The sequence below is a fragment of the Coregonus lavaretus genome (assembly GCF_964263955.1).
Source record: "Coregonus lavaretus genome assembly, chromosome: 5".
NCBI lineage: Eukaryota > Metazoa > Chordata > Actinopteri > Salmoniformes > Salmonidae > Coregonus > Coregonus lavaretus.
This window is the reverse complement of record NC_139992.1, coordinates 32,419,204-32,436,669: the sequence shown is the minus strand read 5'-3', so window position 1 is coordinate 32,436,669 and position 17,466 is coordinate 32,419,204. Positions and strand designations below refer to the sequence as shown.

Genomic DNA, 17,466 nt, shown 5'->3' with positions numbered 1-17,466 from the left:
TAGTCATTTATCAGACGCTCTTATCCAGAGCGACTTTAAGTTAGTGAGTGCATACATTTTCATACTGGCCCCCCGTGGGAATCGAACCCACAATAACAATTCGGTGTTATAAGGGCCAGGCCTTTACTTTTCCTGTCCTTGCTTTTGACATTTTGCCCCAAAAAGGGACAGTTTAAATAAACGTTTGCACTTTGCAGATAGTTACAGAAAAAGTGAAGAAATGTCTTAAAACTGTTATAACCACACTTTTAAAACATCCAATACTATTTTCAGGAAGTAATAATAAGCCTAGTAGCCTACACACAGTGGAAAAACACTGATTCAGCTATGAACTGGTTAGTTGTGTATCAATAATACCGATGCTCACTCTCTTGCCAAGGTGGGAATCAAAATGGCGGAACCACTGCAAGTCTCTCAGTATGGTGCGGTGGTTTGGAGGGTGTTGAACAGTATGATCTCCAGCACATTTTTCTGCTGCAAATATGGATGAGAAGAGACCCCAGGTGGACATTTAGAGCATTGCTTTCACACAGAGACAATGTGGAATATACTGAAATTCATGGGTACTACATTTATAAAATCAACAATAAAATATGAAAGTTGAAACATAAGTGAAGAAAATTACAATATGTATTGGGTAGAGGTAAGGGAGACGCAAAAGCTGGAAGTTTAGGCTATATCCTCTGAGCTCAGCCATTTTTAAGTGTATTGTCTCCCTCTATTGGTAAAAACCATAAGGGAGCAGAAATCCAAAACAGACCTTAGATCAGTTTCTGGGGGCAACTCACTTAATCCTACTCCGATATCATCATGGCACCATTTTCTTTCTCTGTCTTGAACTAAGGAATGTCTGGCACAATGCATGCTTATCCCGCATGATGTTTTACGATTCAAAGGACACTTTTGGAAACGTAGACTTTCCATTCTGATTAACTGTAATAACAGTATAGTAAATAGTTCACTTACCAATGAACTACACGTCTGTGTTAATATAAAGAGTAAATATTTTACGTTGGCCAAAAGGGGTCTTTCCTGAACGTTAAAACCCTGTAACAATTGCTTACTTGTCTCAAGATTGTTTGTTTGTGAATGCATCTAGCTCACACAAACGCTAGCATGCACTTTACACACATGTACATTGTAATATTGTTGTATGGTGGTATCATACATTTTGTATTGTAGATATGTAGTGGTGTAATAATGTTATATGATGTACTGTTTTATCTTTTGTTTTATGTGTAATGCAAGTGCCTTAATGTGTTTGGCCCTGGCAGCAGCTAATGGGGATCCTTAAAATACAAATACAAATCTGGAACAGGTTTGAAACTCAAAAGCGATATTTAAAATGCATAAATCCTAGCAATAGCTTGTATGGAAAGGGATAATTTCCATAGACATTTATGTGCAGCATATTAAACAAAATATGTTCGTTTCCTACTCCATTCATCTGCTTTCAAAAAGCTTCAAGATGCTGGAAGGAAAATAACGGAAATAGCGTTGTTTTTTTACCCCTAAACATTGCAACAATTTTCCTCTGTCAGTTTTAAGGATTTCACAGACTGTCTCAATAGTGTAAATTAGATTTAATTACAAAGCAGCCACTTGGCTTTGTCGTAAACACTACCTCATACCAACGCCCCCCCCGGGTTAGTTTACTTTTCATCTCCCATACTGTGTGTGTGTGTGTGTGTGTGTGTGTGTGTGTGTGTGTGTGTGTGTGTGTGTGTGTGTGTGTGTGTGTGTGTGTGTGTGTGTAAAGTACAATCTCATTGGAGCAGAGGGGGGAATACACATTTTCTCCACAGATTCCTGACTGTTAGTTTATGCTTTTTCCTTTTACATAAATGATAAGCGGTGCCATGTGTTTGTCCAAGCATATTACTGATGAAAAATGCCTCTGCTGTTTTGTAAAGGATAACAGCCATGCCAGTTCTGTGTAATTGTTGTGTCAACATGGTGGTCACTGTATATCCGACCTCATATGGTCTTTTAGGATGTATGGATGAGTTGAGATTACTTAAATGGCTGGTTGGTCACATTATCTTTTCCTACACTGTATAGTGTCGACATCTGTTTGGGGTGAATAGAATGAAAGTCAAGTGGTACCAGAAAGAATCCCTTTATGGCACTAAACTTTTAACCCATAAAAGTCTTAGCAATTGTTCTATAATATCTACTAACCTTAACATATATGATTAATAACATGACCATCTAGCTATTTGATTCTCTATTTTAGGGCACCTGGGGTTATCAGAAACAAATGTGTAAAAGTTATTTGATGAAACTGGGGTGGATTTCCACTTTACACATGCAGGAAGTCCAGGGGTTCCCAAACTTTTACTGCACTTTACCTTAAATTGGTACTAGAATATCCAGGGGTCCCAACTTGGAAAAATGATATCCCCTAGTTAATGCTGTGTGTTCGTTCATATTTATTCAATTTTAAGTCCTGCCGGCTGTCCAGACACATAATAATGACATGAAAGCACATTCTTACAGTGTAAGAGGTCCTTAGTTCACACTAAAAGGTTGTATTATATACCCATTTGAAGAGAAAAAAGTTATTCATTTGTTTGGTAAGATTACAGATTTCGGGGGACTCCACATGGCGTCCCGACACCAAGTTTGGGAAGCACTGTCCTAGTCACAAGTGGCTACACTGTAGCTCTCTAAAATCTGTCAAATGCCAAAAAGATAGATTAATATACATGGCTAACAGGAACATGGGGAGAATCTCAATTGCAAACTCCTCACATCCTCTCTCCTCGCTGCCTTCACAAAACCCATTGGATGAGAAAGCAAGAGGTGAGGTCCCTCACCTCTGACCTTCTCCTCCAATGGGTTTTGAGAAGGAGGCGAGGAGAGAGGACACGAGGAGTATGCAATTGAGATTCTCCCATGGTATCCTACCTGACTGTCACTATCCCTGTCCTTGGGTCAAGTCCTAAGAGAGGACAGAGGAGGCCATCTTGTACCAAACAGAAGTTCTCTATCCTTTCTCTCTGGGGATGGATTCACACAAGAAGAATAAAGACAATTTACATTATTCCGTTATGCTGTGAGGTTTTCCCTGTGGTTGCAAACCAAAATGATTCAAATCCCTTCCCTTTCTCTCCCTCCCTCCCTTACTATGTAAAAATATGATAAGAAACAGATACCATTGTCCAGACCAGTCGAAACAGTGAGTGCGCTGCTTAAGTGCTGTCTTGGCTTTAGACGCAGTGGTCAAATACACTAACAAGGGATAGATCCTAAATGGCACCCTATTCGCTATATAGTGCACTACTTTTTACCAGAGCCCTATGGGCCCTGGTCAAAAGTAGTGCACTATATAGGGAATAGGGTGCCATTTGAGACGCATACAAGGCCTTTTGGAGGATTATACAAAACTATCAGAGAGAAAGTTCCAGATACTCTGTGTGTGTCTCAAATGGTACTCTATTCCCTATTTAGTGCATGACTTTCGACGAGGGCATGGTCAAAAGTAGTGCACTAAATAGGCAATAGGGTGCCATTTGGGATGCACACTTAGTCTGCTGTGTTTTATGCGGGCCCTGATCAGAAAGCCAACAATGTTATCTGTGAGATGTCCGCTGGAATCAGAAGTAGGACACGAGTTGTGTTTTACTGACAGGGGCTTTGTTGAAATGAAAGATATGAAAGCCTGGATTGAGGTGTTATCAGCTAGAGAATTCTATCTAACTCTAAGGTTCATTGGCAGAGAGGTTTTAGACAGGGTGAATCTGAGTCTTTGTGGTCACAGACTATCTGTAGCGTTATATCTAACAGTCGTGACCAAGAGGTTGGCAACAGCACACATTTTTGTTGTAGCCACGGACAAAAACACCTGATTCAACTAATTGAGGGCTTGATGATAAGTTGCCAAGTTGAGTCAGGTGTGCTTACCCGGGGCTACAACAAAAATGTGTGCTGTTGGGGTACTAGAGGAGTGGGGAAACACTGGTGTAGTGGTTTTCCTTGCCTGGCTCTTAATTAAAAAGGGTGAATCAGAGTCTGCGGTCACACAGATAGTAGTCTCAGCTTGGTGTGGCTTTTCTGATCTGATATAAATAAAGAATGTGAGATATTTTTCTTATTTTTTTCTTTTATTGATTGAAACAAAGCATGCCTTTCATTCTTGTATGACTGCTCAGTGCTCAGCTGGTCCGGTCTGTGCTAGCAGAGCAAGATGAAGAGCACAACAGTCAGAGGATGTCTTCAACACAACACTTCACATGACAAGACATCTCCGAAAAGGAGAGAGAAGAGAGAGACAACATGGGCGTACTTTGCCCTCAGCCATGAGAGAAGTATCCTTGTAAAACTGTCCATGCTTTGAAGGTTGTTTGAAACTAAACAGCACCATCCCCACCCATTGAGAGCTTTTACTCAACTAAGTTTCTAGGCAAACAAGCTATTATTTGTATGGAACATCTTTAAAGGGAAGACTGTAAATATGTATTCCTTTGTTTCTCGTTCCCATCTGATATTCTAGAGTGTTTTTGGTGGTTTTATTTGCATGTCTTGGAAGTTTTAAACGTGGTTAAAACATGGGCCTGTTTGAGAAGAATCAATCAGAGCTTAGATACAGTTTTGTCTTTATTTTACATTTACATTTTAGTCATTTAGCAGACACTCTTATCCAGAGCGATTTACAGTTTTAGTGAGTGCATACATTTTCATACTGGCCCCCCGTGGGAAACGAACCCACAACCCTGGCGTTGCAAGCGCCATGCTCTACCAACTGAGTAAATGATTCCTGCCAACATTAATACTAAGAAAAATAATTAAATAATAGCTTCATTCTGCAGTGTGATGTGTTCAAGATCACAACTATTTGACCTCCTTGAAGTTGACAGTGATGGCAATGCATTCTAACTTTCAACCACATGAGGGTATCTTCGAGATCTAAAGATCATTGAGAGAGCAAGAAAATTAATTGTATCCTCAAAGCAGTCTACATTCTTTCTATAGTTGTTATTTAGGGATTTAGTTGTTATATTGTCTGTCATCCCATGTGTGTCCTACGTGTTTCCACACCAACCAATGTTATGGTGTCTCTTTTATCGGTTGAAATGAACTGGACACCTGTCCTGCATGCCTGCGCAAGCGATTGATGGTTTTACGCGTTTTTACGCGCGCCTTTTACTGAATGGAACGTAATTAAATGAGACCTGTTGAAGACGGAATGTCCAGAAAGATCTGTAGCCTACCTAACACCATAATAACAACAATATAAATGCATAAAGCACAGATAACACTTTTAAGACAGTATTGGTCACATGGATTAATTGATTGAATGAAAAAAATGTAGTTGGGAGCTAAATAGTGGAAGTCTCGTCTCTCTACCGTTCTCCCGTTTGGTTTTAACAGGGGGGTGGGCGGTATAGCACTGTCTGTCTCCCTCCACTGTCTGTCTCCCTCTGCCAATGATAAAACAGTGTCTCTTTGGAGGCGAAAGCGGCACATCCCTGCTGTCCCGGAATCTGAAATCCACCCCATCAGTCCAGGAGGACAACCACATTCACACCACTGCCGCCAAGAGATGACCCGTCCAGTCTCCGCGACGAAAGCCAACGCTACTACCGGGGGGCTTGGAGCTGCATAGCACCAACGCTCCGCCGACTGACCCCAAGAACAAGACGCGACCACCACAAAGAAGTGAACAGAGATTTGTTTGATACGAACTCCCAGGACTACTTATCTTCTAAAGGAATTATCTAGCTAATTTCATTTTTTCCCTCACTCAAGCAAGCAACGGCCTTTGTGTTCAATGACACCATGCTCATTGTCTCGTCCCGCAGTGCGCTGCTGTCGGTCTACTATCCCCAGATCTTCCTCATCCTCACCAGCGGTAGCTACCTGTAGGTTGGCACGTGCTTTTTACCCTTCTCTTCAACAGGTGCTTGTAGAGCCATGTGATGGTGTTGTGCATTTGTAAGACCTCTTTAAATTTTGAATCTCTATTATGCACTAATTTAATTAATTTGTTGATTAGGCCATTTAGGCACGTTAAAATTATAGAGCATGTGTGGTTTATAATGCAATTTCACTATACAATGATCAACTCAAATAAGTTATTGGAACTTATATAATAGCCTATTGTAAAATACTGGGATCGATATTGGCCTTGACATTAAATTGTTGGTGCCAAACAACAAATATCTGTTCGGTTTTGTGACTGAAAATATAATATTTTATAACAAAATCTATAAGAACTTAACAAGAATAAAAACGTTTAATGAACATGTCTGTGGAAGAGCTTAATTTAAACTTAGCTGACAAAATGTATTTTCCAACTAGCCTAAAAGTGGTACAGTCAATGGAGAGGTTCACAGTAATAGCTGCTCCACCTTCCCAAAATGACAAATGAAATGAAATCAATATTTTGATGGCTTTATAAATGACTTATGTTATATTCACAGTGTTCAATAACTAAATTGATGAGATTACCTGACCAGTTGGATTTACGCATTGCAACATGACCATGTTCTCTACACCCTATATTTGTAAAGCAACATATGGAAAAGAGCAACATGTTGCTCGATGACATCCTGTGTTCTGTAGACATAAACCAGTAGAACTGTACAACTGGTTATTTTCTTGTTACATTAAAAGACCCGGGCCCTCACAGAACGAATGATTACTGCACAGATAGGTTTCATACTTGCACAGACAGACCTGACCAATACATAAAACAGCCCTAGCTGAGGTTCATGTATTTAGTTATAATGAAGGCTATAAGCCAGAGTTGGTTTGTTGTCTGTTCTTCATCGGCTAACCATTGTTTGCTTTTGTGCATTTTAAAACCTGATTCAGTGACCCGAAGTAAATCTTACACACAGTGGTCCTTTAAAATTTATGAGGGTCATGTTGCAGGTTTTGCTTGTTTATCTGAAGTCAGTATTTAAAGTGTTATTTCGTCAGTCTCAAAATATAATCAATCAAGTGTAAACCAGAAGTTATTGGCAAATAGTTTACAATAAAGATATTGGCCCTTTTCTGTGATTCGGCTCATTTTCAGGGTTATGGCAAGCCACACGAGTCACGCTCCCCATCCCTTTCTCTATTTGTAAGAAGGCGGTGGAGAGGGGTCGTTCCTAACTGGCTCAGATCTATAAGGTCACAATAAACAATCTCAGTGACCTGTGAGCTTGTCTCGGACCTGCTGTGTGTCTTAAATCAGCTGTGTGTCTTAAGTGCTCTATCTAGATTGGTAGCGAAACTACCTGTGAGCCAAACCAAAACTTGACTGATGTGAGGGAACACTGTAGCCCATGGGGAGACCTGTAGAATCTGTAGCTTCAGTCCATGCCGCGTCGATTCTGCCCCGCCAACTCTATGCCGTGATGTTTAACTATCTCCCTCTCTCTCCCCTCCCCTTCTCCCTCTCTCTCCCCCCCCATAGGGCGCTGTCCTCGGTGGTAGCGTTGGGCGCTAACATCATCTGCAACAAGATCCCTGGGCTGGCCCCGAGGCAGCGCGCCCTCTGCCAGAGCCGCCCAGACGCCATCATCGTCATCGGCGAGGGTGCCCAGCTGGGCATCAACGAGTGCCAGTACCAGTTCCGCTATGGCCGCTGGAACTGCTCTGCCCTAGGCGAGAGGACCGTCTTTGGACAAGAGCTGAGAGTAGGTCAGTCTACCTGCTGCAATTAGTCTAGTCAAACGCACATCACTTGTTAGGTGGTGCTGGGCCGAAGAAAAACTTGTAGGGACAGTTTCCCGGACACAGATTAACCCTAGTCCTGGACTAAAAACTATTTTCGATGGAGTTGCCCATTGAGCTTGCTTTTTAGTCCAGGACTAGGCTTAATCTGTGTCTGGGAAATCACCCCGTATAGATGAAGTAGGACCCGCAATGGTGTGGGTCCTACTTCATTTCTACATTCTCTAAAGTGTGGCTGCTCCACACTGAGAAGGATATAATAATGTTTTATGATGATGATGATGTAGTGATTGCATCAGAATGCCCACCAGACCAAGCATTGGCTAGAAATAGTGGAGAGGTGAACATCTGATTGTGCCAAGTTGGCAGAGTGAGCAGTCACTGTCTTTTCCTGTGACCCGATGAAAACGTATAGGTCTACTGTCAGTGACTAGTGCCTAGCTCACAGTCCAACCAACGCAGTCCAAGGTGCATGACACAAAGCGTAAGCTGGATATATACAAAATATGATCAGGCACTCTTACAGGAAAATTAAAGTTAAATTAAAGTTGTTTCTGTTGAACTTCCTTTTTCTTCCCAGTGGCTATGCTCAGGCCAGGGCACTGGTTACAGGAGAGGTTATGGTAGTCAGTTCAGGGACATACGATTTGGTGAAGGAGGGAGCAATAGCTACCATCATGGCCAATTAGGTTGTTGTAGTGAGTGTGGTGCTTCTCCTGCAATAGAAGCAAGGATGAGAGGTTCACAAACTAGACCTTCTCTTCATTAGAGTGAAGAGTGAAGCTCTATGGTTAGTGAAACTACTTCAGTGAAATCTTCCAGTGAGAGTACTATTCTTTCACCATCATGCTCCTTCAATAACCAAAGTGAATACCGTACTTTGACTCCATAATATTAGGCATACGGGAACAATTGAAACTTGAAGCCGTGATGCTAGTGTCCTGAAGGGGTTTCAAGCCTACAACAGTCAGTCCTACATGTGACCTCATTGTGTAGAAATCTGTCCTGCCTCTGGCCTTAAGTTTGGTTTGTGACATTCATTCTTACAACACCGACTGTCCTAAATACAGTAGGTCTATATTAATGATTGTGTGAAAATGAACCAGATAGTCCTTAGAAGTGCATCCTCTCCTAACTACCTATACTCATAATCAAAGTGATCTCTAAACATCGCCCTGATCTGCTTTTAGTCAGCATTCCCCTATTATTTTATTTCCCACAGCACACCAGTAGTATTGGTCTTAAATTGTCTATCAGTCAGAAATGTTTTGTTGCAGTCTCGCTGTGGTTTGGGAACTGTGTTTAATCCAACAGCTCTGGGAACAATCACTCCTCTCACAGACAGGTGGACTGCTGGATCCAGGATCCATCTAGTTCTTTTGTTTGAGGAAAGGAAATGTATCTATTCCTCTGTTCACCGTGGTGTGTTAGGATTATGGTGTGTTAGGGGGCTAATAGGGACACTCAGCTTGTCCCTCTACTGACTGTATGTGTTGGGAGAGATTGATATGACAAGAACTCTGTCGATCTACTGGGAAGTTATGGTGGGACTCACCTCTTGGGTTGTTGTTGGTAGTGATGAAATGTTGGATTGGTAATTCACAGGGCCTGGACAGGCTCATCCTATGGTCAGTTGATCCATTCGAGTTCATGCATGTGTAAAGGCATCACGGGTGTCAAGAAGTTCCTCTTCAAACACTTAATTTGATTGACCTGCAAGGACAGAGAACATATAACATAACTATTGAGTGAGACCAGAGTTTCTGTCTTGACCACTAATCAAAGTCAGCTACAGCAGTTAGAATACCAACAACAATGGAACCAAGCATGTATTACTCTACAATCAAAACACATTTTATATGCTGGGGACGACGTTTGGCAGCTCGAGGAAAACATTTACTATTCTACATTTACCAAAAGTTCTGGTTCCCTGGTTCGGACTGATAAGAGAAGACTTCAGAGTTAGTTTAAAGTTATGGATCAGGGAGCCACAGAGCTAATGGGATCTACGCGTGAGAAGCCACCCCATCGCCTTCCACTAGACGCCATACATTAATACTCAGGTTGTTGAGAATGGAAGCCAACATAGTATCTTGATTGAGGAGGGAAATGTCCTATTACAAGAACAACACAATAGTAATGTTAAATACAGTAATTCATTTCCTTTCCATGCTGTAAATGATAATGTGTTTGTTCTGAAATGGAAAGCGTGCCATTTGAAAGGATCTTACAGGTATTTATTGTTGCTCTGACGGTGTAGTTTGACAGATTGATCAATGGCATAGCAGATGTGAGAATGTATCGTGTGGTTGTGGGTCTATAACTCATGATAAGTTACCACTACCAGCTACAAAAACAATATGAGTAATGTTCACTTAAGATTTATCTAGCATCTTTAAGCAGATTTGTGTGTTTATTAACTTCTTATAAATAATTTACAAGACGTTACATTACATCCATAAACAACTTGTCTAGAGTGAAGGTAGTGAGTTCAATAACGCTACATTGTCAACTAGAGAATGACAAAAGTGTGGGCTGAAGCAGAAACCAACTAGCACACATTAAGTGCACTTATAGATAGGATAATTTACACTGAACAAAAATATAAACGTAACATGTAAAGTGTTGGTCCCATGTTTCATGAGCTGAAATAAAAGATCCCAGAAATGTTCCATACGATGAAAATATTATTTATCTCAAATGTTGTGCACAAATTTGTTTACATCCCTGTTAGTGAGCATTTAACTTCTGCCAAGATAATCCATCCACCTGACAGGTGTGGCATATCAAGAAGCTGATTAAACAGCATGATCATTACACAGGGCCACTGATGTCAACGTTGTGAACAGAGTGCCCCATGGTGGCTGTGGGGTTATGGTATGGGCAGGCATAAGCTAGGGATAACGAACACAATTGTATTTCACTGATGGCAATTTCAATGCACAGAGATACCGTGACGAGATCCTGAGGCCAATTATCGTGCCATTCATCCGCTGCCATCACCTCATGTCGCAAGGATCTATACACAATTCCTGGAAGCTGAAAATGTCCCCCATGGCCTGCATACTCACCAGACATGTCACCCATTGAGCATGTTTGGGACAACAGCCATTGAAGAGGAGTGGGACAACATTCCACAGGCCACAATCAAAAGCCTGATCAACTCTATGCGAAATAAATGTGTTGCGCTGCATAAGGCAAATGGTGGTCACACCAGATACTGATTGGTTTTCTGATTCACACCCCTACCTTTTCTTTAAGGTGTCTGTGACCAACATACACAGATCTGTATTCCCAGTCATGTGAAATCCATAGATTAGGGCCTAATGAATTGATTTCAATTGACTGATTTCCTTATATGAACTGTAACTCAGTAAAATCTTTGAAATTGTTGCATGTTGCATTTATATTTTTGTTCAGTATATATACTCTATAATACTATAGCACATACTATATCATCTATAATACTATAGTACTTATACTATAGTAATAGTATAGTACATACAGTAGTTTTTACTGTATCTGATGTACAGACACAGATACAGTAAGGCTCCTCTGGTCAACCAGCAGATGTCACTTGGGTTTTCTCAGTGGAGTCTTACACAGCCCGCCTGTTAAAAATTAGGGCTCTGATGAGAGTCAGATAAACAGAGACTATCAAATAAGGAATGGTAGGTATTTATTAGCCTGTTACAGGTTAATTACATTACATTAGTATAAGGCAAACTGCAGTCAGGTCACTCAGTAATGTAAAGTATGGCTGAATTTTGTTGTAGTGGGCCACAAGCCTTTCATTAGGCCACAACATAAAATACTGTACTGTAACATAAAAACTCATACTATGTACTGTAATGCACTACAACTCACCTAGGACTACTGCAAGGTAACTCTTTCCCCTCTCTCTCTCTCTCTCTTCCCCAGGTAGCCGAGAGGCGGCGTTCACCTATGCCATCACGGCAGCTGGCGTGGCCCATTCGGTGACAGCAGCGTGTAGTCAGGGCAACCTGAGCCAGTGTGGCTGCGACCGGGAGAAGCAGGGCTACCATGACCAGGAGGAGGGCTGGAAGTGGGGAGGCTGCTCGGCCAACATCAAGTATGGCGTGGAGTTCTCCAGACGCTTCGTGGATGCCCGAGAGATCAAGAAGAACGCCCGACGTCTGATGAACCTGCATAATAATGAGGCAGGACGAAAGGTAAAGTGACTGACACTGCTTGTCTTGTTGTCTGGGGTTTTTAACACGCCTAACAAAAATGTAGTTGTTCTGTAGTGATCTAGAATAGAAGACAATAGAATATAATAAAATATCCCAGAAATGTTCCATACGCACAAAAAGTGTATTTCTCTCCATTTTTCTGCACAGATTTGTTCATATCCCTGTTAGTGAGCGTTTCTCTTTTACCAAGATAATCCATCCGCCTGACAGGTGTGGCATATCAAGAAGCTGATTAAGAGCATTATCATTACACAGGTGCACCTTGTGCTGGGGACAATAAAAGGCCACTCTAAAATGTGCAGTTTTGTCACACAACACAATGCCACATATGTCTCAAGTTTTGAAGGAGGATACAATTGGCATGCTGACTGCAGGAATGTCCACCAGAGCTGTTGCCAGATAATTGAATGTAATTTCTCTACCATAATGTCGATTTAGAGAATTTGGCAGCACGTCCAACCGGCCTCACAACCGCAGACCACGTGTATCCACGCCAGCCCAGGACCTCCACATCCGGCTTCATCACCTGCGGGATCGTCTGAGACCAGTCAACCGGACAGCTGATGAAACTGCGTGTTTGTACAACCAAAGAATATCTGCACAAACTGTCAGAAACCATCTCAGGGAAGCTCATCTGTGTGCTCGTCTTCCTCACCAGGGTCATGACCTGACTGCAGTTCGGCGTCAAAACCAACTCGAGTGGGCAAATGCTCACCTTCGATGGCCACTGGCACGCTAGAGAAGTGTGCTCTTTACAATGAATCCCATTTGTTTCCTCTGGATTGATGTGTACGACAGAGTGTTCCAGTTCCCAGCAATATCCAGCAAATTCGCACAGCCATTGAAGAGGAGTGGGACAAAGTTCCACACGCCACAATCAACAACTCTATGCGAAGGAAATGTCACACCAGATACTGACTGGTTTTCTGATCCACGCCCCTACCTTTTTTTAAAGGTATCTGTGACCAACAGATGCATATCTGTATCCCCAGTCATGTAAAATCTATAGATTAGGGCCTAATGAATTTATTTCAATTGACTGATTTCCCTATATGAACTGTAACTCAGTAAAATCTTTGAAATTGTTGCATGTTGCATTTATATTTTTGTTCAGTGTAAATATAAGTTCAGAGGAGACAGCATCGCTGTGCTAAATTATGCTATACTAGTTTAAAACAGAGGGTTTCAGAATGTGTGTGTGTGTGTGAGCGCATGCGTGTGTGCCTGCCTATGTGTGGGTGTGTGTGTGAACGCGCCCCTGTGTGTATGTGTGTGTGTGAGCGGAGGGAATGCAAGGCCGGGCAAACCGGCTGCCAAATGGAGGCCTGCCATAACCCTGCAGTCCCATTCATTGAATTACAGAGCATTAAGTCAGGATACAGGATATTATTGCAAAGTCTCTCTCTCTTCCTCTGTCGATGGCAGCACCCAAAACCAAGCTGCTGCATCACTGCACACACTGAACCAACCTAATCAAGAGCCAATTCCCCTAACTTGATAGCAGGGCAGATCAAGAGCAACAGGCTTGATACACTGATACATTCGTACATGATAGGCTAGTAGGCTACAGTACTGGCCACCCAGTAAGAAGTTTTACTTTAATTCCTATTGACAATGCATCTAATGTCAACACTGATAGATATGGCTTTGTGTTAGAAGATGCTGTATTTTGGGGGGAACATTAGGTTACATAAACATTTCAGATTTGGTCACAACTATGTAACTCAACCCTAAACTGTTATCTGTCAAATGCGTCCGCTGAATACATCTGCGAGGCATCAAAACTTAAATCGCACATTTACCTCAGTAAAACGTTATACATGTTCTGGTTACATGAGAGTTCTGGTCGTTTTTTCTGTCCATTGTGGTCTTTAGGAAGGTAAAGTTAGTAAGAGAGTAGAGGCTTGAACCATAAGTTATTTTCCCTTTGTTTTTTTTTTACATATACAGTGAGGGAAAAAAGTATTTGATCCCCTGCTGATTTTGTACGTTTGCCCACTGACAAAGACATGATCAGTCTATAATTTTAATGGTAGGTTTATTTGAACAGTGAGAGACAGAATAACAACAAAAAGATCCAGAGAAATGCATGTCAAAAATGTTATAAATTGATTTGCATTTTAATGAGGGAAATAAGTATTTGACCCCCTCTCAATCAGAAAGATTTCTGGCTCCCAGGTGTCTTTTATACAGGTAACGAGCTGAGATTAGGAGCACACTCTTAAAGGGAGCTTGTTACCTGTATAAAAGACACCTGCCCACAGAAGCAATCAATCAATCAGATTCCAAACTCTCCACCATGGCCAAGACCAAAGAGCTCTCCAAGGATGTCAGGGACAAGATTGTAGACCTACACAAGGCTGGAATGGGCTACAAGACCATCGCCAAGCAGCTTGGTGAGAAGGTGACAACAGTTGGTGCGATTATTCGCAAATGGAAGAAACACAAAATAACTGTAAATCTCCCTCGGCCTGGGGCTCCATGCAAGATCTCACCTCGTGGAGTTGCAATGATCATGAGAACGGTGAGGAATCAGCCCAAAACTACACGGGAGGATCTTGTCAATGATCTCAAGGCAGCTGGGACCATAGTCACCAAGAAAACAATTGGTAACACACTACGCCATGAAGGACTGGAATCCTGCAGCGCCCGCAAGGTCCCCCTGCTCAAGAAAGCACATATACAGGCCCGTCTGAAGTTTGCCAATGAACATCTGAATGATTCAGAGGAGAACTGGGTGAAAGTGTTGTGGTCAGATGAGACCAACATCGAGCTCTTTGCCATCAACTCAACTCGCCATGTTTGGAGGAGGAGGAATGTTGCCTATGACCCCAAGAACACCATCCCCACTGTCAAACATGGAGGTGGAAACATTATGCTTTGGGGGTGTTTTTCTGCTAAGGGGACAGGACAACTTCACCGCATCAAAGGGACGATGGACGGGGGCCATGTACCGTCAAATCTTGGGTGAGAACCTCCTTCCCTCAGCCAGGGCATTGAAAATGGGTCGTGGATGGGTATTCCAGCATGACAATGACCCAAAACACACGGCCAAGGCAACAAAGGAGTGGCACAAGAAGAAGCACATTAAGGTCCTGGAGTGGCCTAGCCAGTCTCCAGACCTTAATCCCATAGAAAATCTGTGGAGGGAGCTGAAGGTTCGAGTTGCCAAACGTCAGCCTCAAAACCTTAATGACTTGGAGAAGTTCTGCAAAGACGAGTGGGACAAAATCCCTCCTGAGATGTGTGCAAACCTGGTGGCCAACTACAAGAAACGTCTGAACTCTGTGATTGCCAACAAGGGTTTTGCCACCAAGTACTAAGTCATGTTTTGCAGAGGGGTCAAATACTTATTTCCCTCATTAAAATGCAAATCAATTTATAAAAAATTTTACATGCATTTTTCTGGATTATTTTGTTGTTATTCTGTCTCTCACTGTTCAAATACAGTGGGGAAAAAGTATTTAGTCAGCCACCAATTGTGCAAGTTCTCCACTTAAAAAGATGAGAGAGGCCTGTAATTTTCATCATAGTTACACGTCAACTATGACAGACAAAATGAGAAAAAAAAATCCAGAAAATCACATTGTAGGATTTTTGATGAATTTATTTGCAAATTATGGTGGAAAATAAGTATTTGGTCAATAACAAAAGTTTCTCAATACTTTGTTATATACCCTTTGTTGGCAATGACACAGGTCAATTTTTTTTAACTTTTGTCATGCAATAAAATGCAAATTAATTACTTAAAAATCATACAATGTGATTTTCTCGATTTTTGTTTTATATTCCATCTCTCATAGTTGAAGTGTACCTATGATAAAAATTACAGACCTCTACATGCTTTGTAAGTAGGAAAACCTGCAAAATCGGCAGTGTATCAAATACTTGTTCTCCCCACTGTATCTAACCCTCAGGTCATGTCAACCTTTTCCAAACCCTGTATCCAACCCTCTTCTCACCTTTCCCTCAGATCCTGGAGGAGCGTATGAAGCTGGAGTGTAAGTGTCACGGCGTGTCGGGCTCCTGCACCACCAAGACCTGCTGGACCACCTTACCCAAGTTCCGGGAGATCGGCTATGTCCTGAAAGAGCGCTACGGCGAGGCGGTCCAAGTCGAACCGGTCCGGGCCTCGCGTCTCCGCCAACCCTCCTTCCTGCGTCTTAAGGAGGCGCGGGGCTACCAGAAACCCACAGACACCGATCTGGTCTACCTGGAGAGGTCTCCTAACTACTGCGAGGAGGACACGGCGACAGGGAGCACAGGGACGCGGGGGAGGCTGTGTAACCACACGTCACCCCATACCGACGGCTGCAATCTGATGTGTTGTGGTAGAGGCCACAACACCCACCAGTACACCCGCGTGTGGCAGTGCAACTGCAAGTTCCAATGGTGCTGTTTTGTGAAGTGTAACACGTGCAGTGAGAAGTCTGAGGTGTTCACCTGCAAATAAAGGATGGATGGATGGACGGACGGATGGAGGAGAGGGATGAAGGAGGGAGCTGGGAAAAGGGACAAGGGACAGGGCAAGGCTATGAGAGAGGATAAAAGGAAGGATAAAAAGGATACTAGGACGTGGACTTAGTGGGGAAGGACTTCAGGAGGGACTCTACAGAGTGGACTTGGAAAATTGTTAGATTCTTCATGGCTTCATTTTGCACATTGGACATCCTATTTGATTTTTAAAAACAAAGACAAAATATTAAATGTACTAAAATGACTTTGAAAGTACTTTGAGAAGTAGGCAAATAATTTTTTCTTCTTATGCGCTGACTGGAAAACTGTGATGCAGATATACTATGTGTTGCAGGATATTGATGAAGTGCAAGGATTGTGGTTGTTCGTTTTTCTGTCTCCAACCAAGCAAATCTGTTATTGGAAACATTGTGGACCCAAACTTTATCAAGTGCAGTTTTCACCTCTTCGGTAACACTGCTCAAAAAATATAAATAATCTCTTGAAATCTGAAATGGGGGAGAAAAAAACTGACCAACTGACAAAATTATAACCTCAAACTGGAAACGGTACATCAGCAAAGTGCCTTTGACTGCGATGCGAGACAGACGGAGAGAGAGAGGAGCATGGTTTTAATAGACTGACGTTGAAATGGTGGCGTACCTTAACTATCCAGTCACACTGTAATTACAGTAACTTCAGAAAGTATTCACACCCCTTGACTTTTCCACATTTTGTAGTGTTACAAAGTGTAACTAAAATGGATTTGTCATTTATTGTCAACAATATACACAAAATACTCTGTAATGTCAAAGTGGAAGAAAAATTCTAACATTTGTAGAAAATGCATGAAAAATAAAACACTAATACATCTTGATTAGATAAGTATTCAACCCCCTGAGTCAATACATGTTAGAATCACCTTTGGCAGTGATTACAGCTGTGAGTCTTTCTGGGTAAGTCTCTAAGAGCATTCCACACCTGGATCATTTTTTTCAAAATTCTTAAAGGTCTGTCAAATTGGTTGTTGATCATTGCTAGACAACCATTTTCAGGTCTTGCCATAGATTTTCAAGCAGATTTAAGTCAAAACTGTAACACGGCCACTCATTCACTGTCTTCTTGGTAA

General features: G+C 42.0%; 1 protein-coding gene across 2 annotated transcripts; it reads left to right on the top strand.

Annotated features, from left to right (window-relative positions):
• Nucleotides 1-5,773: 5,773 nt before the first annotated feature.
• Nucleotides 5,774-16,335, top strand: LOC311129705 (protein Wnt-7b-like; the record flags this gene model as incomplete). Of its 2 annotated transcripts, none has more annotated exons than XM_084162113.1 (4): nucleotides 5,774-5,868; nucleotides 7,409-7,639; nucleotides 11,594-11,861; nucleotides 15,856-16,335. In XM_084162113.1, the coding sequence occupies 4 exons, from the start codon at nucleotides 5,774-5,776 to the stop codon at nucleotides 16,333-16,335; spliced, it is 1,074 nt and encodes a 357-aa protein (XP_084018239.1). The 2 variants fall into 2 exon arrangements, with proteins under 2 accessions (XP_084018239.1, XP_084018240.1); XM_084162114.1 differs by having other exon boundaries at nucleotides 5,782-5,864.
• Nucleotides 16,336-17,466: the final 1,131 nt, after the last annotated feature.